The sequence below is a fragment of the Ovis canadensis genome, chromosome 6, assembly GCF_042477335.2.
Source record: "Ovis canadensis isolate MfBH-ARS-UI-01 breed Bighorn chromosome 6, ARS-UI_OviCan_v2, whole genome shotgun sequence".
NCBI lineage: Eukaryota > Metazoa > Chordata > Mammalia > Artiodactyla > Bovidae > Ovis > Ovis canadensis.
In genome coordinates this window covers 15474500-15496898 of record NC_091250.1, presented here as the reverse complement: position 1 = coordinate 15496898, position 22399 = coordinate 15474500, and the positions used below count along the sequence as shown (strand labels likewise).

The following is a 22399-nucleotide window of genomic DNA, read 5'->3' as shown; positions in this document are numbered from 1 at the left end:
ACTTTTGAATTATCTAAGCTGTGACCCTAGAGATCATGGAACTTAGATAAGCCATCTTCAGTATATCTAAATTCCTGAGCCCAATCAAAGAAACAAAGACTAATTTAGCATTGTATATTTTCATACATTTAATTACATATTATTTTTTTTTCTTTTTTAAGTTTTGAGTATTAACTTTACAATATTTTCTTATTGTGACAGATTATTCAAGAAAGAGTGCAACCTGAACTAGGAGAGAAACTAACATTGTCCAGAAGGTTTAGGATTTGCATTTCCTTTTTGGGAGAGAGAAAGAGAGATTGTTTTTGTAGAAGCATCTTGTTTGGCAAAAACATAGAGATGCTATTGTTTTTTATAAGGAGATTCAAATTTAATATAGAAGAGTGATAATAAACTCTAAGTAGCCAAAGGAGTCAAATGTTACACTCATTTACCTACTAGCCTCAACTCAAAAATCCTCCTTTAAATGCTCTCCTCTGAGAAGCTGGAAGTAAAATCTCACAATATTTGTCCTCTATTAGATGACTTCCTATTAGTTTATGTCATTAAGAGCACCCTAGAATAAGACTGGCAATCCAAAGGAAAGAATTAGAGAACTGGTTATATGCTACCAGAGAATTTATGCTTCAGTAATCAAGGATGCTTATTTAATATTGGTCTGATATTTTAAGAGGGATTGCCTGTTAGCTCAGATGGTAAAGAATCTTCATGCAAAATGGAAGACCCATGTTAGATCTCTGGGTGTAGAGTATCCCCTGGAGAAGGGAATGGTTGCCCACTCCAGTATTCTGGCCTGGAGAATTTCATGGACAGAGGAATATGGCAAGTTACAGTCCATGAGATTGCAAAGAGTTGGACATGACTACTACTTTCACTTTAAGAACTGACATAATTATTTTACTTAAATCTAGTAAATTTGAATAAAACTTATCAATGCACCCATTTTCCACTATTCTCCACCTACCATTTCCTAGAAAATTAAGCATTTCAAAAGAAAACAAAAACTTTGAGATATATATATATATATATATATATATATATGAAGAAATAAAATATTTTATTGCACAGTCAAAATACAATGTCAAATTAAGGAATTCTTGAGACAGGTATGAGAAGAGAAAAGAGGGAAAATAAACATGAAAAAAATTAAATTTCCCAACCAGGAGAGACCTGAGAAAATGCTGAAGATTCTGTACCCAGCTTTTGCAATCACTGTAAACTCCTTGTATATCATCCCATATTATCCAGGGCCCATGATATTTTTAGCCCTAAAGTGACTTTCTGAATTTTTTTTTTCATGCAGGCTACTGCCCTTTCTTAAGAAATTGATGATACCACACTTTCTTCACAGCATTCTTCATTTCCAAGTTTCTCAGTGTACAGATCAGAGGGTTGAATATGGGAGCAATGATGGTGTAGAAAAGAGCAAACACTTTGTCTTCCAGAAAAGTTTCAACTGGTCTAATGTAAATGAAGAAGACAGGCACAAAGAACAGGACCACAACAGTGACATGAGAACTGCAAGTGGAAAGAGCTTTGGTGCAGTTCTCTGCAGGGTAATCCCTGATTGTGTGTAATATCAGAAAATAAGAAGCCATCAAAATAACAAGAGTCAACAATGCAATCAGACCTGAATTAACAACTACCAGGAGACCAATCCTGTATGTATCCATGCAAGCCAATTTCAGCAAAAGATACACATCACAGAAGTAGTGATCAATCTCATTGGGGCCAGAGAATGGTAAAAAGATGGTGAGAAGAAACTGACTGGCAGAGTGTATAAGTCCCCCAGTACAACAAGTTATGATGATTGTGTTACACTTTGTCCTCCTCATAACAATGGTGTAGTACAGGGGCTTGCAGATAGCCACATAAAGGTCATAGACCATCCCTGTAAGGATAAAAATCTCGATGGCTCCAAGGAAGTGAAGGATAAAAAGCTGTGTCATACAGTTACTATAGGAAATGGTCTTCCTTTCTGCCAGTAAATCAGTCATTAGTTTGGGTGTTACCATCTATGTGTAGCAAAGGTCAGAGAGTGAGAGGTAATTAAGGAAGAAATACATAGGTTGGTCAATAAGAGGACTGCATATAATATAAATCATTATGAGCAAATTTCCCATCCAAATAACAATGTAGCAAAATAAAAATAAGACAAAGCAGAAAATTTCAATGTTCTTACTTTAAGATAGTCCCAAAAGAATAAACACAGTGACATTATTTCTGTTTTTCATGGTCCAGTGCAGTAAAACGGCATAACAGTCCCCTGAAAGGACATAATGCATAAGTTGGTATTAGAAACATTCATGGAGAAAACTTATAATAACACGAATGTCTGTTATTTCTGTTATTTGCAAAAATGAAAATAGAGTTTTAGATGTAGATAAAGAGAACTTATGGTTTCCAAGGGGAAAGGAAGGAGACATAAACTGGGAGACTAAAATTGACATAAACAACCTACTATAAATAAAATGGATACTAATAAGGACCTGCTCTATAACACAGGGAGCTCTACTTAGTACTCTATAATGACCCATTGGGAAAAGAATCTAAAAGAACAGATATATCTATGTGTATAATTGATTAACTTTGCTGTACAATAGAAAGTAAACACAGCATTGTAAATCAACTCTAGTACAATAAAAATTAATTAAAACACAATAATATGATGAAACTATGTTTAATGAACATAACTCCAGATTCACAAAATGAAAATTTGATAGTATTTTTTGTTTCTGATTAGTTTCATGATTTTCACAAGTCCATCTTTAAGAACATTAGGTTCAAAATAAATGTTAATAAATATAAATATTTGATCAATCAGTCAAATTGTTTCAAAATAATGATTAGTTGCCAAATATTTTCCACTTCTAAAAATATATACAAGTTCTTGAAAATAAATATTTCTCTGTATGTCTACAAACTCAAATTTGTTAAAGACACAATTAATCATAAGTATTGCAAAGTTTACCTTTAATGATATAGAAGAAAGTATAAAACCAGAAAATATTCACTAGTAGAAAATATCCTGCCTCAAAATAATTTTAAAATCAGGTAGAATATAAAATTAAATATTTATTTATATAATGATACATGTATATTTACAAAGAGGAAGATGAAAACTATGCAAGAACCCAACGTAATTGGTTTGAAAATTTTTGATTGCTTAGTTATATTTTCATTACTGATTTTAGATAGCAAAGTTCTAACATTTTATAACAGAAATATGTTTATTTCTGGCACATTGATAAAGATCATATACTAAATCAACCACAGAATAGAATGGTAGCTAAAACTAAAAACAGAGAAGCAAAAGGAAGTTTTACCTTCACGACTTTGCTCTTAACTCAATGTGCCGTATTTTAAAAATAATAGTTTTCTCAGTGGTTTGAATTGGAGTATGACTTTCTCATCCTTATTTGTCCAATCTAAGACTTTTCCAGAACCCACATGTAAAAATTTTACACTGTATAGTTCAGAGAAAAAGTGCATGAAGTTGTGTGGGAAAGGCTTTCTGAAGACAAACATTTGTGGTCTAGAATTCATTATTAATTACACTGCGGTGTGTGAAATTGGCACAAAACACTTAGTCCTCTAAACTTAGGCTATCTCTTATTGAAAAAGATCTTGTTGCTTGGAAAGATTGAAGGCAAAAGAAGAGGATGGGTGGATGAGGATAAGATGGTTAGATAGCATCACCAACTCAATGGGCATAAATTTGAGCAAACTCCTGAAGATAGTGAAGGACAGGGGAGCCTGGCGTGCTGCAGTCCATGGGGTCACAAAGAGTCAGACATGACTTAACAACTGAACAACAACATTTGTAAAATGGTGAAATATTTTATATTTTGTCACAAAACACTCAACTCACTCAATAAATAGTCATTGTTTTATTAGCCATTGAAGTATTTATATTTTTATTATATGTATTCATGTGTTACCAGTGAGGCTGTCAATAATAAAGTTAACTAAATATAACTTTCATATAGAAATTGAAGTTTTAAAGCCATACAATTATTTTAAACTGGAAGAAAATTTTGAGGTATACTAGACAAATTCTCTAGCTCTAAATAGAAGAGATTTTAATTAAAAGCTTATGGAAAATATTTTTTAAAAATGAATAAAGGTAGCTTGAAACACTTCATAAACAATCTGTTAAATCATATGGATTTAATATGGATTTGACATATGGAAATACAAACAATTCATTTGTGGTTGACCATAGCCTCTAAGAACGTAGTTTGTATCTCAATACTAATGACAAATATTACATAGAACTGGTAACTACATACTCCAAGTATTCATACTATCAATGTGGATCCCAAAAATATATTATAAGTAATTAAAACGTTTTAAAAAATTGTTACATATCTTTTGCTCTAATCTTGTAGCTATATTTTATCAGTTAATTTATAAATTATCTGCTTATCACTTTCTTTTACAGACAAAATTAATTCTGTCACATTAAAAGAAAATCCTTTGCAATGGAGACTTAAAACAATTAAATTATATCTACAGTAAAATTTTAAGATTTAAAATTAGTTTACAGTGTAGCTATTGAAAAGTAAGGTTTCATGCCTCCAGTTATATTATAGAAATATTTCCTCATCTCCCTCTTTCTCTCTCCCCTATATAAAGGTAAATATATAATGATATTTAAAATACTGATTTGTGTCTCTTTCCCTGTCTTGCATACTGTGTATAACGGACTTTTGGACTCAGAGGGAGAGGGAGAGGGTGGGATGATTTGGGAGAATGACATTCTAACATGTATACTATCATGTGAATTGAATCGCCAGTCTATGTCTGACGCAGGATGTGGCATGCTTGGGGCTGGTGCATGGGGATGACCCAGAAAGGTGTTATGGGGATGGAGGTGGGAGGGGGGTTCATGTTTGGGAATGCATGTAAGAATTAAAGATTTTAAAATTAAAAAAAAAAAAGATTATCTGGTGCTTGGAACCATAAGCAATTACAATAAAAAAATACCAGTAGATATTAAAATAAAATAAAATAAAATAAAATACTGATTTGGTCAACTTGAAGCAATCACTTGTTCATTTGAATAGACATAAACAAAGCCATTATTTTAATTATGGGAATGGGAAAAAACAACCAGTTGAAATTTTTTCCCACCCCCAAATTAAACAGGAACATTTTAGTTTATACACAAATAAATTAAGCCTATAAAGAAACTAAGGCTTTTACAATAATTTACCAAAGCCAACTGTCTGCCTCGATTTCATACAGTATTAGTTTCTTGTAATTAAATTTGACTTTCTATTTCTTTTTCGTTGTTGTTGTTGTTTTTCTTTTTTTAATATTAATTTATTTATTTTAATTGGAGGCTGATTACTTTACAATATTGTATTGGTTTTGCCATATATCAACATGAATCTGCTAGGAGTCTACACATGTTCCACATCTTGAAACCCCTCCCACCTCCCTCCCCATACCATCCCTCTGGGTCATCCCAGTGCACCAGCCCCAAGCATCCTGTATCATGCATTTACCCTGGTCTGATGATCTGTTTCACATATGATATTATACATGTTCAATGCCATTCTCCCAAATCATCCCACCCTCGCCCTCTCCCACAGAGTCCAAAAGACTGTTCTATACATCCATGTCTTTTTTGCTCTCTTGCATACAGGGTTATCATTACCATCTTTCTAAATTCCATATATATGTGTTAGTATACTCTATTGGCATTTTTCTTTCTAGCTTACTTCACTCTGTATAATAGACTCCAGTTTCATCCACCTCATTAGAACGGATTCAAATATATTCTTTTGAATGGCTGAGTAATACTCCATTGTATATATGTACCACAACTTTCTTATTCATTCATCTGCTGATGGATATCTAGGTTGCCTCCATGTCCTGGCTATTATAAACAGTGCTGTGATGAACATTGGGGTACCTGTGTCTCTCTCACTTCTGCTTTCCTTGGTGTGTATGCCCAGCAGTGGGATTGCTGGGTCATATGGCAGTTCTATTTCCAGATTTTAAAGGAATCTCCACACTGTTCCATAATGGCTGTACTAGTTTGTATTCCCACCAACAGTGTTAAGAAGGTTACCTTTTCTCCACACCCTCTCATGCATTTGTTGCTTATAGATTTTTGGATTGCAGCCATTCTGACTGGTGTGAAATGGTACCTCATTGTGGTTTTCATTTTTATTTCTCTGATAATGAGTGATGTTGAGCATCTTTTCATGTGTTTGTAAGCCATCTGTATGTCTTCTTTGGAGAAATGTCTATTTTGTTCTTTGGCCCACTTTTTGACTGGGTCATTTATTTTTCTGGAAATGAGCTGCAGGAGTTGCTTGTATATTTTGAGATTAATTCTTTGTTAGTTGCTTTATTTGCTATTATTTTCTACCACTCTGAAGACTGTCTTTTCACCTTGATTATAGTTTCCTTTGTTGTGCAGAAGGTTTTAGTTTTAATTAGGTCCCATTTGTTTATTTTTGCTTTTATTTCCAGTATTCTGGGAGGTGAGTCATAGAGGATCCTGCTGTGATTTATGTCGGAGAGTGTTTTGCCTATGTTCTCCTCTAGGAGTTTTATAATTTCTGGTCTTACATTTAGATCTTTAATCCATTTTGAGTTTATTTTTGTGTATGGTGTTAGAAAGTGTTCTAGTTTCATTCTTTTACAAGTGTTTGACCAGTTTTCCAAGCACCACTTGTTAAAGATATTGTCTATAATCCATTGTATATTCTTGCCTCCTTTGTCAAAGATAAGGTGTCCATAGGTGTGTGGATTTATCTCTGGGCTTTCTATTTGGTTCCATTGATCTATATTTCTGTCTTTGTGCCAGTACCATACTGTCTTGACTGTGGCTTTGCAGTAGAGCCTGAAGTCAGGTAGGTTGATTCCTCCAGTTCCATTCTTCTTTCTCAAGATTGCTTTGGCTATTTGAGATTTTTTGTATTTCCATACACATTGTGAAATCATTTGTTTTAGCTCTGTGAAAAATACCGTTGGTAGCTTGATAGGGATTGCACTGAATTTATAGATTGCTTTGGGTAGTATCCTCATTTTCACTATATTGATTCTTTTGATCCATGGATATGGTATATTTCTCCATTATTAGTGTCCTCTTTTATTTCTTTCATCAGTATTTTATAGTTTTCTAAATATAGGTCTTTAATTTCTTCAGGTAGATATCTTCCTAAGTATTTTATTCTTTTCCTTGCAATGGTGAATGGAATTGTTTCTTTAATTTCTATTTCTATTTTCTCATTGCTAGTGTATAAGAATGCAAGGGATTTCTGTGTGTTGATTTTATATCCTGCAACTGTACTATATTCATTGATTAGCTCTAGTAATTTTCTGGTGGAGTCTTTAGGGTTTTCTATGTAGAGGATTATGTCATCTGCAAACAGTTAGAGTTTTACTTCTTTTCCAATTTGGATTCCTTTTTATTTCTTTTTCTGCTATGATTACTGTGGCCAAATCTTCCAGAACTATGTTGAATAGTAGTGGTGAAAGTGGGCGCCATTGTCTTGTTCCTGACTTTAGGGGAAATGCTTTCAATTTTTCACCATTGAGGATAATGTTTGCTGTGGGTCTGTCATACATAGCTTTTATTGTATTGAGGTATGTTCCTTCTATTCCTGCTTTCTGGGGACTTTTTATCATAAATGGATGTTGAATTTTGTCAAAGGCCTTCTCTGCATCTATTGAGATAATCATATGGCTTTTATTTTTCGATTTGTTAATGTGGTGTACTACATTGATTGAGTTGTGGATATTGAAGAATCTTTGCATCGCTGGGATGAAGCCCACTTGGTCATGGTTTATAATCTTTTTAATGTGTTGTTGGATTCTGATTGCTAGAATTTTGTTAAGGATTTTTGCACCTATGTTCATCAGTGATATTGGCCTGTAGATTTCTTTTTTTTTGTGGCATCTTTGTCAGGTTTTGGTATTAGGATAATGGTGGCCTCATAGAATGAGTTGGGAAGTTTACCTTCCTCTGCAATTTTCTGGAAGATTTTGAGTAGGATAGGTGTTAGCTTTTCTCTAAATTTTTGGTAGAATTCAGCTGTGAAGCCGTCTGGACTTGGACTTTAGTTTGCTGGAAGATTTCTGATTATAGTTTCAGTTTCCGTGCTTGTGATGTGTGTGTTAAGATTCTCTATTTCTTCCCGGTTCAGTTTTGGAAAGTTGTACTTTTCTAAGAATTTGTCCATTTCTTCCACGTTGTCCATTTTACTGGCATATAATTGCTGATAATAGTCTCTTATGATCCTTTGTATTTCTGTGTTGTCTGTTGTGATCTCTCCAATTTCATTTCTATTTTTATTGCTTTGATTTTTCTCCCTTTGTTTCTTGGTGAGTCTGGCTAATGGTTTGTCAATTTTATTTATCCTCTCACAGAACCAGCTTTTGGCTTTGTTGATTTTTGCTATGGTCTCTTTTGTTTCTTTTCCGTTTATTTTCTGCCCTAATTTTTAAGATTTCTTGCCTTCTACTAAGCCTGGAGTTCTTCATTTCTTCCTTTATAGTTGCTTTAGGTGTAACTATAGCAACACCTATAGTGTATAGTTAGGGTATTTATTTGATTTTTTTCTTGTTTCTTGAGGTATGCCTCAATTGCTATGAACCTTCCCCTTAGCACTGCTTTTACAGTGTTCCACAGGTTTTGGGTTGTTGTGTTTTCATTTTCATTCATTTCTATGCATATTTTGATTTCTTTTTTGATTTCCTCTGTGATGTGTTGGTTATTCAGTAGCCTGTTGTTCAGCCTCCATATGTTGGAATTTTTAATAGTTTTTCTCCCGTAATTGTCATCCAATCTTACTGCATTGTGGTCAGAAAAGATGCTTGGAATGATTTCAATTTTTTTTTTAAATTTACCAAGGCTAGATTTATGGCCCAGGATGTGATCTATCTTGGAGAAGTTTCCATGTGCGCTTGAGAAAAAGGTGAAATTCATTGTTTTGGGGTGAAATGACCTATAGATATCAATTAGGTCTAACTCGACTATTGTATCATTTAAAGTTTGTGTTTCCTTGTTAATTTTCTGTTTAATTAATAAATCCATAGGTGTGAGTGGGGTATTAAAGTCTCCCACTATTATTGTGTTATTGTTAATTTCCCCTTTCACACTTATTAGCATTTGTCTTATATATTACAGTGCTCCTATGTTGGGTGCATATATATTTATAATTGTTATATCTTCTTCTTGGATTGATCCTTTGATCATTATGTAGTGTCCTTCTTTGTCTCTTTTCACAGCCTTTGTTTTAAAGCCTATTTTATCTGATATGAGTATTGCTATTCCTGCTTTCTTTTGGTCTCTATTTGCATGGAATATCTTTTTCCAGCGCTTCACTTTTAGTCTGTATGTGTTCCTTGTTTTGAGATGGGTCTTTTGTAGACAACATATATAGGGGTCTTGTTTTTTTATCCATTCAGCCAGTCTTTGTCTTTTGGTTGGGGCATTCAACCCATTTATGTTTAAGGTAATTATTGATAAGTATGATCCCATTTCCGTTTACTTTATTGTTTTGGGTTCGGGTTTATACACCCCTTTTGTGTTTCCTGTCTAGAGAGTATCCTTTAGCATTTGTTGGAGAGTTGGTTTGGTGGTGTTGAATTCTCTCAGCTTTTGCTTGTCTGTAATGCTTTTGATTTCTCCTTCATATTTGAATGAGATCCTTGCTGGGTACAGTAATCTGTACCTCCTGGTCTGAAGAGTTCCTATCGAAAGATCATCTGTTATCCTTATGGGAATCCCCTGATGTGTTATTTGTTGTTTTTCCCTTGCTGCTTTTAGTATTTGTTGTTTGTGTTTAATCATTGTTAATTTGATTAATGGGGCTCAGAGGTTAAAGTGTCTGCCTGTCATGTAGGAGACCTGGGTTCAATCCCTGGGTTGGGAAGATGCCCTGGAGGAGGAAAGGGCAACCCACTCCAGTATTCTTGCTATGTGTCTTGGGGTGTTTCACCTTGGGTTTATGCTATTGGGACTGTCTCTGTTTCTTGGACGTGAGTGATTATTTCCTTCCCCATTTTGGGGAAGTTTTCAACTATTATCTCCTCAAGTATTTTCTCACGGTCTTTCTTTCTGTCTTCTTCTTCTAGGACGCCTATGATTCGAATGTTGGGGTGTTAAACATTGTCCCAGAGGTCTCTGAGATTGTCCTCATTTATTTTAATTCGTTTTTCTTTTTTCCTCTCTGATTCATTCATTAATACCATTCTATCTTCTGCCTCATTAATCCTATCTTCTGCCTCTGCTTTTCTACTATTGTTCCCTCCAGAGTGTTTTTGATCTCATTTATTGCATTATTGTTTATATATTGACTTTTTGTTATTTCTTCTAGGTCCTTGTTAAACCTTTCTTGCATCTTCTCAATCCTTGCCTCCAGGCTGTTTATCTGTGATTCCATTTTGTTTTCAAGATTTTGGATCATTTTCACTATCATTATTTTGAATTCTTTATCAGGTAGATTCCCTATCTCTTTCTCTTTTGTTTGGTTTGGTGGGCATTTATCCTATTCCTTTGCCTGCTGTGTATTCCTCTGTCTCTTCATCTTGTTTATATTGCTGTGTTTTGGGTGGGCTTTCTGTATTCTGGCAGTTTGTGGAGTTCTCTTTATTGTGGAGTTTCCTCAATGTTGGTGGGATTGTACAGGTGGCTTGTCAAGGTTTCCTGGTTAGGGAAGCTTGTGTCAGTGTTCTGGTGGGTGGAGCTGGATTTCTTCTCTCTGGAGTGCAATGAAGTATCCAGTAATGAGTTATGAGATGGCAATGGGTTAGGAGGAACTTTGAACAGCCTGTATATTGAAGCTCAGGGCTGTGTTCCTGTGTTACTGAAGAATTTGCATGGTATGTCTTGCTCTGGAATTTTATGGGCCTTGGGTGGTGCTTGGTTTCAGTGTAGGTATGGAGGTGTTTGATGAGATCCTGTTGATTAATGTTCTCTGGAATCAGGAGTTCTCTGGTCTTCTCAGGATTTGGACTTAAGCCTCCTGATTCTGGTTTTCAGTCTTAGTAGCCTCAAGACTTCTCCATCAATACAGTACCACTGATAAAAGCTCTAGGTTAAAGATGAAAAGTTTCTCCACAGTGAGGAGCACCCAGAGAGGTGCACAGAATTACATGGAGAAGAGAAGAGGGAGGAGGGAGGTAGAGGTGACCTGAATGAGATGAAGGGAAATCAAAAGAGGAGAGAGAGCAAGCTATCAAGTAATCACTTCCTTATGTGCGCTCCACAGTCTGGATCCCTCAGAAATGTTCATAGATTTACACGGAGAAGAGAAGAGGGAGGAAAGAGACAGAGGTGGCCAGGAGGACAAAAGGGGGAATCCAAAGGAGAGAGACAGATCCAGCCAGTAATCAGTTCCCTAAGTGTTCTCCATGGTCCTAACACACAAAGAGATTCACAGAGTTGGGTAGAGAAGAGACAGGGGAGGGAGGAGATAGAGGCAACTTGGTGGAGAAAAAGGAGAGTCCAAAGGGGGAGAGAACAGTCAAGCTAGTAATCTTGCTCCCAAGTAAAAATGGGTACTGAAGATTGGGTTCTTAAAGGTACAAAATTGATAGCAAATACCAAAAATCAAAGATTAAAAATCTAGAGTCGAGGTTGGATTTTCAGAAATACAATATTAAAGAAAAAAAGTCATAAAAATTATAAATAAATAAATAAATATATATATATATATATTTACATGAAGTTTGCTTTAAAAGATAGGGTCTCTTTCTTTTTTTGCAAAGTAATAGTTGATTATAAAAATGAAAATTTCATTAAGTAATAGAGGACTTATATTTAAAAAAATAAAAAATGACAAAAAAATAATAAAAAATACTAAATAAAGAATGATCGTAAAAATAGTAAAAATATATCTAGGACTTTCTCTGTTGTTGTTGTGGGCAGCGTGGGGTCAGTTCATTTTTGGATTGTTCCTTGATCTGGCTTATATTTCTCAAGATCTATAGGCCCCTTCCTATGTAGTTGGTACTAACTACAGGGTCTTAATCTATTGCATCTGTCACTTCCAAGGAGGTTCCCTCTGTTTTAACTACTGTTTGCTGGTCTCTTCAGTGTCTAATTTCTACCTTGGCACAAGGGGATGGTGGAGAATACTTTTTTAGTCTCACCTGTACCAGACCACCTGACCTGCCTCTTGAAGAAACTATATGCAGGTCAAGAAGCAACAGTTAGAACTGGACATGGAACAACAGATTGGTTCGAAATAGGAAAGGGAGTACATCAAGGCTATATATTGTTACCCTGCTTATTTAACTTATATGCAAAGTACATCATATGAAACGCTGGGCTGGAAGAAGCACAAGCTGGAATCAAGATTGCAGGGAAAAATATCAGTAACCTCAGATATGCAGATGACACCACCCTTATGGCAGAAAGTGAAGTGTAATTAAAAAGCCACTTGATGAAGGTGAAAGAGGAGAGTGAAAAAGTTGGCTTAAAGCTCAATATTCAGAAGATGAAGATCATGGCATCTGGTCCCATCAGTTCATGGGAAATAGATGGGGAAACAGTAGAAACAGTGTCAGACTTTATTTTTGTGGGCTCCAAAATCACTGCAGATGGTGACCAGAGCCATGAAATTAAAAGACACTTACTTCTTGAAAGGAAAGTTATGACCAACTTAGATAGCATATTCAAAAGCAGAGATATTACTTTGCCAACTAAAGTCCATCTAGTCAAGGCTATGGTTTTTCCAGTGCTTATGTATGGATGTGAGAGTTGGACTGTGAAGAAAGCTGTGTGATGAAAAATTGATGCTTTTGAAATGTGGTGTTGGAGAAGATTCTTGTGAGTCCCTTGGACTGGTAGGAGATCCAACCAGTCCATTCTGAAGGAGATCAACCCTGGGATTTGTTTGGAAGGAATGATGCTAAAGCTGAAACTCCAGTACTTTGGCCACCTCATGAGAAGGGTTGACTCATTGGGAAAGACTCTGATGCTGGGAGGGATTGGGGGCAGGAGGAGAAGGGGATGACAGTGGATGAGATGGCTGGATGGCATCACTGACTCGATGGACATGTGTCTGAGTGAACTCTGGGAGTTGGTGATGGACAGAAAGGCCAGGCATGCTGTGATTCATGGGTTCACAGAGAGTTGGACACGACTGAGTGACTGAACTGAACTGAGCTGAACTGTTCAGTCATGCCTTGGAGAGGGACGCCACCAAGTGTTATCAATGGTGTGTGCTCGCAGTGACTTGGCCACACTGGGTTTGCCCCTGCTCACAGCATGCGTGCTTTCCCTGTCTACACTGCTTAGTCTGTAGATTGCTCTGCTGGGAACCGTCTGAGGCCGGCCCTGGGTTTTATGCACTTCCCAGGTCTAAGCTGCTCAGGTTCAGGTACTCGGGTAGTCCCCAGAAACCCAGACTCAGTTGGGCCTGCGTTTTGGGCCCTTCCCAGGTCCGAGCAGCTCAGGTGACCAGGTGTTTGGCGAGTGCGGTTGCTGTGACTTATTGCCTCCCCTATCCCTGCCACTCGGTTTTCTGGGTGTACAACTGACGCACCTACTCAGATGGATGTTGAGAGTCCAGAATCTCAAGAAGTCTTAGTTTGCAATGAAGCTTGCTAGCAGTTTGATAGATAATGCCTCTCTGAGGACACGATTGCCCCCTTCTGGTTCTGGCTGCCTGTCACTGGAGGACGAGGGTCTGCAGCCAGCTAGCTCTGCTCAGTCTTTTGTTCTGTGAGCAGGCCTGACAGTGTCTTCAGTTCAGTTCAGTTCAGCTGCTCAGTCGTGTCTGACTCTTTGCCACCCCATGAATCACAGCACGCCAGGCCTCTCTGTCCATCACCATCTCCCAGAGTTCACTCACACTCACGTACATTGAGTCCATGATGCCATCCAGCCATCTCATCCTGGGTCGTCCCCTTCTCCTCCTGCCCCAGATCCCTCCCAGCATCAGAGTTTTTTTCCAATGAGTCATCTCTTCGCATGAGGTGTCCAAAGTACTGGAGTTTCAGCTTTAGCATCATTCCTTCCAAACAAATCCCGGGGTTGATCTCCTTCAGAAATGACTGGTTGGATCTCCTACCAGTCCAAGGGACTCTCAAAAGTCTTCTCCAACACCACAGTTCAAACAAATCAATTCTTTGGCACTCAGCCTTCTTCACAGTTCAACTCTCACATCCATACATGACCACAGGAAAAACCATAGCCTTGACTAGACAGACATTAGTTGGCAAAGTAATGTCTCTGCTTTTGAATATACTATCTAGGTTGGGCATAACTTTTCTTCCAAGGAGTAAGTGTCTTTTAATTTCATGGCTGCAGTCACCATCTGCAGTGATTTTGGAGCACAAAAAAATAAAGCCTGACACTGTTTCCACTGTTTCCCCATCTATTTCCCATGAAGTGATGGGACCAGATGCCATGATCTTAGTTTTCTGAATGTTGAGCTTTAAGCCAACTTTCTCACTCTCCTCTTTCACTTTCATCAAGAGGCTTTTTAGTTCCTCTTCACTTTCTGCCATAAGGGTGGTGTCATTTGCATATCTGAGGTTATTGATATTTCTCCCAGCAATCTTGATTCCAGCTTGTGTTTCTTCCAGTCCAGCGTTTCTCATGATGTACTCTGCCTATAAGTAAAATAAGCAGGGTGCCAACATACAGCCTTGATGTACTCCTTTTCCTATGTGGAACCAGTCTGTTGTTCCATGTCCAGTTCTAACTGTTGCTTCCTGACCTACATACAGATTTCTCAAGAGGCAGGTCAGATGGTCTGGTATTCCCATCTCTTTCAGAATTTTCCACAGTTTATTGTGATCCACACAGTCAAAGGCTTTGGCATAGTCAATAAAGAAGAAATAGATGTTTTTCTGTAAATCTCTTGCTTTTCCCATGATCCAGCGGATATTGGCAATTAGATCTCTGGTTCCTCTGCCTTTTCTGAAAGCAGCTTGAACATCAGGGAGTTCAGAGTTCATGTATTGCTAAAGTCCGGCTTGGATAATTTTGAGCATTACTTTGCTAGCATGTGAGATGAGTGCAATTATGCAGTAGTTTGAGCATTCTTTGACATTGCCTTTCTTTAGAATTGGAATGAAAACTGACCTTTTCCAGTCCTGTGGCCACTGCTGAGTTTTCCAAACTTGTTGGCATATTGAGTGCAGCAGTTTCACAGCAATATCTTTCAGGATTTGAAACAGCTCAACTGGAATTCCATCACCTCCACTAGCTTTGTTCGTAGTGTTGCTTTCTAAGGCCCACTTGACTTCACTTTCCAAGATGTCTGGCTCTAGATTAGTGATCACATCATCATGATTATCTGGGTCGTGAAGATCTTTTTTGTACAATTCTTCCATGTGTTCTTGCCACCTCTTCTTAATATCTTCTGCTTCTGTTAGGTCCAGGCCATTTCTGTCCTTTATAGATCCCATCTTTGCATGAAATGTTCCCTTAGTATCTAATTTGCTTGAAGAGATCTCTAGTCTTTTCCATTCTGTTGTTTTTGTCTATTCTTTGCATTGATTGCTGAAGAAGGCTTTCTTATCTCTTCTTGCTATTCTTTGGAACTCTGCATTCAGATGCTTATATCTTTCCTTTTCTCCTTTACTTTTCACCTCTCTTCTTTTCACAGCTATTTGTAAGGCCTCCCCAGGCAGCCATTTTACTTTTTTGCATTTCTTTTCCATGGGGATGGTCTTGATCCCTGTCTCCTGTACAATGTCACGAACCTCATTCCATAGTTCATCAGGCACTCTATCGATCAGATCTAGAGCCTTAAATCTATTTCTCACTTTCACTGTATAATCATAAGGGATTTGATTTAGGTCATACCTGAATGGTCTAGCGGTTTTCCCTACTTTCTTCAATTTAAGTTTAAATTTGGCAATAAGGAGTTCATGATCTTAGCCACAGTTAGCTCCCGGTCTTGTTTTTGTTGACTATATAGCATGTCTTCATCTTTGGCTGCAAAGAATATAATCAATCTGATTTTGGTGTTGACCATCTGGTGATGTCCATGTGTAGAGTCTTCTCTTGTGTTGTTGAAAGAGGGTGTTTGCTATGACCAGTGCATTTTCTTGGCAAAACTCTATTAGTCTTTGCCCTGCTTCATGCCACATTCCAAGGCCAATTTTGCCTGTTACTCCAGGTGTTTCTTGACTTCCTACTTTTGCATTCCAGTCCCCTATAATGAAAAGGACATCTTTTTGGGGTGTTAGTTCTAAAAGGTCTTGTAGGTCTTCATAAAACCGTTCAGCTTCAGTTTCTTCAGTGTCACTGGTTGGGGCATAGACTTGGATAACTGCGATATTGAATGGTTTGCCTTGGAGACGAACAGAGATCATTCTGTAGTTTTTGAGATTGCATCCAAGCACTGCATTTTGGACTCTTTCGTTGACCATGATGGCTACTCCATTTCTTCTGAGGTATTCCTGCCTGCAGTAGTAGATGTAATGATCATCTCAGTTAAATTCACCCATTCCAGTCCATTTTAGTTCACTGATTTCTAGAATGTCAATGTTCACCCTTGCCATCTCTTGTTTGACCACTTCCAATTTGCCTTGATTCATGTACCTGACATTCCTTAGGTTAGGGCTTTTCTCGTGGTAGCTATTCCACAGTCTTGTTTGCTAGCCCAGGTTATTTCCCTCAAGTTGCCCTCGGGGCATTCAGGCCCATTCCTTTCTCTAAGCAATGCAGCCCACACCTGGCCTCCCTGCCCAGTCCCCGCTTGCTAGTGGTGGATGCAGGGGTCTGTGCTGCTTCTCCGCTGGGGGAGTTGACGTTGGGTATGTAATCTGTGGGGTTTAATTATTTATTTATTTTTCCTCCCAGTTATGTTGCCCTGTGTGATTCCAAGGCTTGCCATTGACTTGGCAGTGAGAGTGTTTCCTGGGGTTTGGAAACTTCTCTCTCTCTCTCTCTCTCTCTTTTTTTTTTTTAACTTTAATTTTATTTTATTTTATTTTTTGCCTTTTAATATGCCATCTAGCCTTTTTTTTTTAATTTTAAAATCTTTAATTCTTACATGCGTTCCCAAACATGAACCCCCCTCCCACCTCCCTCCCCATAACATCTCTCTGGGTCATCCCCATGCACCAGCCCCAAGCATGCTGCATCCTGCGTCAGACATAGACTGGCGATTCAATTCTTACATGATAGTATACATGTTAGAATGTCATTCTCCCTAATCATCCCACCCTCTCCCTCTCCCTCTGAGTCCAAAAGTCCATTATACACATCTGTGTCTCTTTCCCTGTCTTGCATACAGGGTCGTCATTGCCATCTTCCTAAATTCCATATATATGTGTTAGTATACTGTATTGGTGTTTTTCTTTCTGGCTTACTTCACTCTGTATAATTGGCTCCAGTTTCATCCATCTCATCCGAACTGATTCAAATGAATTCTTTTTAATGGCTGAGTAATACTTCATTGTGTATATGTACCACAGCTTTCTTATCCATTCATCTGCTGATGGACATCTAGGTTGTTTCCATGTCCTGGCTATTATAAACAGTGCTGCGATGAACATTGGGGTACATGTGTCTCTTTCAATTCTGGTTTCCTCGGTGTGTATGCCCAGCAGTGGCATTGCTGGGTCATAAGGTAGTTCTATTTGCAATTTTTTAAGGAATCTCCACACTGTTCTCCATAGTGGCTGTACTAGTTTGCATTCCCACCAACAGTGTAGGAGGGTTTCCTTTTCTCCACACCCTCTCCAGCATTTATTGCTTGCAGATTTTTTGATCGCAGCCATTCTGACTGGTGTGAGGTGGTACCTCATTGTGCTTTTGATTTGCATTTCTCTGATAATGAGTGATGTTGAGCATCTTTTCATGTGTTTGTTAGCCATCCGTATGTCTTCTTTGGAGAAATGTCTATTTAGTTCTTTGGCCCATTTTTTTTTTTTTTTTTGGCCCATTTTTTGATTGGGTCGTTTATTTTTCTGGAATTGAGCTACATAAGTTGCTTGTATATTTTTGAGATTAGTTGTTTTTCAGTTGCTTCATTTGCTATTATTTTCTCCCATTCAGAAGGCTGTCTTTTCACCTTGCTTATATTTTCCTTTGTTGTGCAGAAGCTTTTAATTTTAATTAGATCCCATTTGTTTATTTTTGCTTTTATTTCCAGAATTCTGGGAGGTGGATCATAGAGGATCCTGCTGTGATTTATGTCTGAGAGTGTTTTGCCTATGTTCTCCTCTAGGAGTTTTATAGTTTCTGATCTTACATTTAGATCTTTAATCCATTTTGAGTTTATTTTTGTGTGCGGTGTTAGGAAGTGATCTAGTTTCATTCTTTTACAAGTGGTTGACCAGTAGCGATTTCATCCCTACCTCTTCTTCTCTCTTTATGTCTTTTATATTTTTCCCTACCTCTTTTTGAAAACAATGGGTGCTTTTCTGGGAGCCTGATGTCCTCTGCCAGCATTCAGAAGTTGATTTTTTGGAATTTATTCAGCGTTCAAATGTTCTTTTGATGAATTTGTGGGGGAGAAAGTGGTCTCCCCATCTTATTCCTCAACCATCTTAGGACTGCCTCCCAAATTTGACCCTCTAACCAAAAAGTTTTGTTAAACATGTGTTTAATCTCAAATTTTCTCAATTCTCAAGGCCATGAACATTTCTTTAATTCCTTTCTTGATAGTTTTCTCTTTTTGTTAACTTCCCATACACATGTATCCCACAATGCTTAAACTAGTGCTTATATTTCTAGGTTCTCAATTTTACTGGGAGAAGATCTCTAGCTTTTATTTTTGACACAGTCATCAGTTTCAAAGGTGAATTCTTAACTACATTTCATGTAACATTTTTCTGTATCTAAATGGTAGAGTAATAGCTTCTTCCCTAAATAATTCACAGAATTATGAGATTCAAATTTTAAAATAGATGGAAACTTTGAAAAAAGTAAAACAGAAAGCAAATGAAACAGTCTAAATTCAATTTGATATATATACCAAATGATGAATACAGTCTTGACAATTTAATAAGATATTCTTCAGTTAAGATTTTACACAACCCTGTGGTTCTCCACTATTATTAAAGGTAAAGTTTGGGAATACATTGAAATCAAGAAAGTGAAATTTCATGGGTTTATATTCTGGCTTTGCTAAGAGTGACTATTTAGCCTCAATATTTCATTTAATTACACTAACAGTAGTCTAATAATTCTTTTATTAGTTTACAATTTCACATTTTCATGTGCCTAACATTCTTCTAAACATTGTGTAAACAAACTTTTTAATCATGTCTATAACTCCAATAAATAAAAGTAGTTAACTTAGCTTACAAATAGGGAAATTGAGTTTTAGAAAAATTAAAAATTAGTGCAAGATGGTCTTAATAAGTGGTAAAGTCAAGATCTAAAACAGCATATATCTTACTTAGCAATACACTTGGTAAAATGTTACACACTTACCATAGTTCCTGACACTTTATGCATGCTCAGTAAATATATGACACTGTTACACTTGGAACAGAGAGTTTCACTGACTCCAATATTTCAGATTTCAATCTATGCCAAAGTAAACTTATACATTCTTAATCTGCATGAATTTAAATTTCACAAGGAAATAAAGACCATCTTACATTCTGCCTAGAATATTAAGAAATGCCTGTACATGTTTAATTTTAAATTCTAGACACTTCTCCAGGATCTGCATCTGTCAAATATTCTCCAGGATTTGACATCTGCCCATTTCTCTTAGATTATCATATTGCCAGCAGATGAGCACTCTGTTGATGAGCATTTCTACCCCCATATCTGTTGTGAGAATTAATTAGATAAGAAGTGTGAGTCAGCCAATATGTATTAGAGGCTCGATAAATATTTCAAATGATTTTATCTTTGTTCTATCTCCATAATCATTTTTTTTCCCTATGAATGGCTAATGTATAATGTTGAGAGAAATGTGGATTCAAGCCATGGAATGAAATACTCTGAACAGTAGGTGAATGACCAGAATGAGGGAAAAAATGGCAGGACTGAAAGGAAGTGATGTGAATGGATTCACAACAATTGAAGTGGAAGAACATGTGTGGGAAATTATATCTTCTTGTTTCCATGATCCTACCCAAATGTGAGGAGCCTAAATGATTACAAGATACCATCTATTTAACCAGTAATCAATAACTATTTGTTGAAATAACTTCAGTTGTTTTAAAATGGTATATAAAGTATTCATATCACTGATGTTATCAGCATCACATTTATTACAGGAAACACGGGAGGAGAGCAAGGTACATAGAAAGTAAACAGACTTAAATTTTGAGGTATCTCCTTTCGACTTTTTGTGGCCTGCCTAGAGTCTTTGGTTAACTTAATTCTTGAGTCATCTTTCTTTTTTTGTCAGGATGGGGGATCATGGATCATGACAGTGGGTACTGGAAGGATCTTCTTTTTCTTTTGGATTTGTTTTTTCTCACCTTCTTGGTAATCTGTGAGTCTTTTTTCCTTTTTTTCTTTTTTTCTTAGTGAGTACTTTGCCCATTTTCTACCAAAAATCTTAATCCTATTTTCCTCTTGTTCAGTAAAGCATGATTTCCCTATCACTATCTGATTTCCCTTTGGAAATTCAGAGCACACTCAACGGGCAACTCCTGAATTTATTGCTACTCTAATCACAAAGCAAATTATAAAAATCATAGATGATACCTATACTTAACTTTAACTTGCAGTCAATCTGTTATTTATGCAGTAAAAGGAAAATATATTCAGCTATCACACAGTCAGGCAGGATCTTGGAAAGGAGGAGAAATCATTCACCACACATATCCTTCCACTCAAATTGTAGTGAGTCCATTCATATCACTTCTTTCAGCCTTGCCATTCTTTCCTCACTGAATTTCTGGTCATTTACCTACTATTCAGAGTATTTCATTTTGTGTCTTGAATTCACTTATCTCTCAATATTATTCATGAGCCATTCATAGAAAAATAAAAGTGTCATTGTGGAGACACTGTCTCTCCACCAGTGTTCACACAATGAGAGGACATACCCTCAGAGGAAGAGTTTGAAGAAAGTGGACTAATGTGAATATCCACAAGAGTCTAATCTCCATCTATATTGTCATGTCTAAGGTTATTCTCCACGATGTTCAAGCTCACATAACTAATATACAAAAATGAAGTGTATATTCTAAAACTATGATATCTTATTCCAGAACATTATTTTTTGCAAGTTGTTTGGATTTATATTCCTGAATCATGAGCTCACCCGGTGGATTTACTCTAGATCCAAGTCATCAGATCGACTGAAGTGAATATCAAATCTGGATTATAAGATAGTATGCAAACCACCATAAGCTTTTGTGTGTGGTTTAGGAAGCTCAGTTATCAGACATCCATTCCTCCTGGGCCTCAGTGACTGAATTCCCTTGCACTTCATTCAGAGTTTTTGATATAAACAACATTGTGGGAATTTTGCCTTGAGGGGCTTGTCCTTTCAATGATTTTTGTAATCTGAGTGAGAAAAAAAGGACAGCTCTGGTACTATGGTTCACTCCCAGAGTCAGAAAGATCCCCTGGAGGAGGAAATGGCAATCCATTTGAATATTCTTGCCTGAGAAATCCCATGGACAGAGGAGCCTGGTGGGTTGCAATTCATGGGGTCACAGAGAGTTGGACATGACTTAGCACTGAGCTGAGCTAAAACTTATTGCAGTTAGTAGTCTTCATCTCTCCTCAAGAAGATTTTCTTTCCTGAGAGAGTTAGAATGGGTTTTACTTTATTTTCAAGTATTGATTTCCTAGAAAATTATAAACTAGTAAACCTTGGTACTATTTTTATGAATTTAGAAAACTTCCAAAAAATAATATTAAAAATTTTCAGTTGAATATGTTTTAGTTTTCCCCCAAACATTTCATTTCCAAATGCCTTTTTCCCTTATTTTCTCCTTTCCTATATGTTTCTGAAGATTCAGTTTGCCTTCCAATATGCTATATGACCAAAATAAATAACAACAAATGCATAGTGAATATTTACTGTGTGTCACATACTAAGGGTTCTCTTTCATCTTAACACAGTCCTAGTGAGAAAGGCACTAAGTCTCCTAAATTTACCTATGAGTAAAATCAATAACAGATAAGTTAATTTATAATTTGCCTAATGTTTCTAGGGGTTGGTTGGCAAACTGACCCCCATATATGGAGGCAGGGAGACACTGAAAAAAGAGGCAAGACCACTCCATATTGGAAGGTGTCACTTTTAATACACAAGGGGATTTACATGGGGGGCTTGTCATGGATGGTTATAAGGCAAGCAGATCTTTACCTCTTTATGTCAGAAAATTTAAGATCATATAGAGGCCTTTCCTGGGTTCATTCACATACTCAGTCCAGATGATCTCAACAACATCTTATTATCTCAAGTCTGCCTCCTTGAAAACGTCTCCAGCTATGGGGATGATGTTGTTTAGTCGCTCAGTTGTGTCTGACTCTGCA

General features: G+C 36.9%; 1 protein-coding gene across 1 annotated transcript; it reads right to left on the bottom strand.

Moving 5' to 3' along the window:
• Nucleotides 1–1304: 1304 nt before the first annotated feature.
• Nucleotides 1305–2234, bottom strand: LOC138442853 (olfactory receptor 4P4-like). Its single transcript, XM_069595001.1, is given in 1 exon segment — nt 1305–2234. A coding segment is annotated over 1 exon segment (930 nt).
• Nucleotides 2235–22399: the final 20165 nt, after the last annotated feature.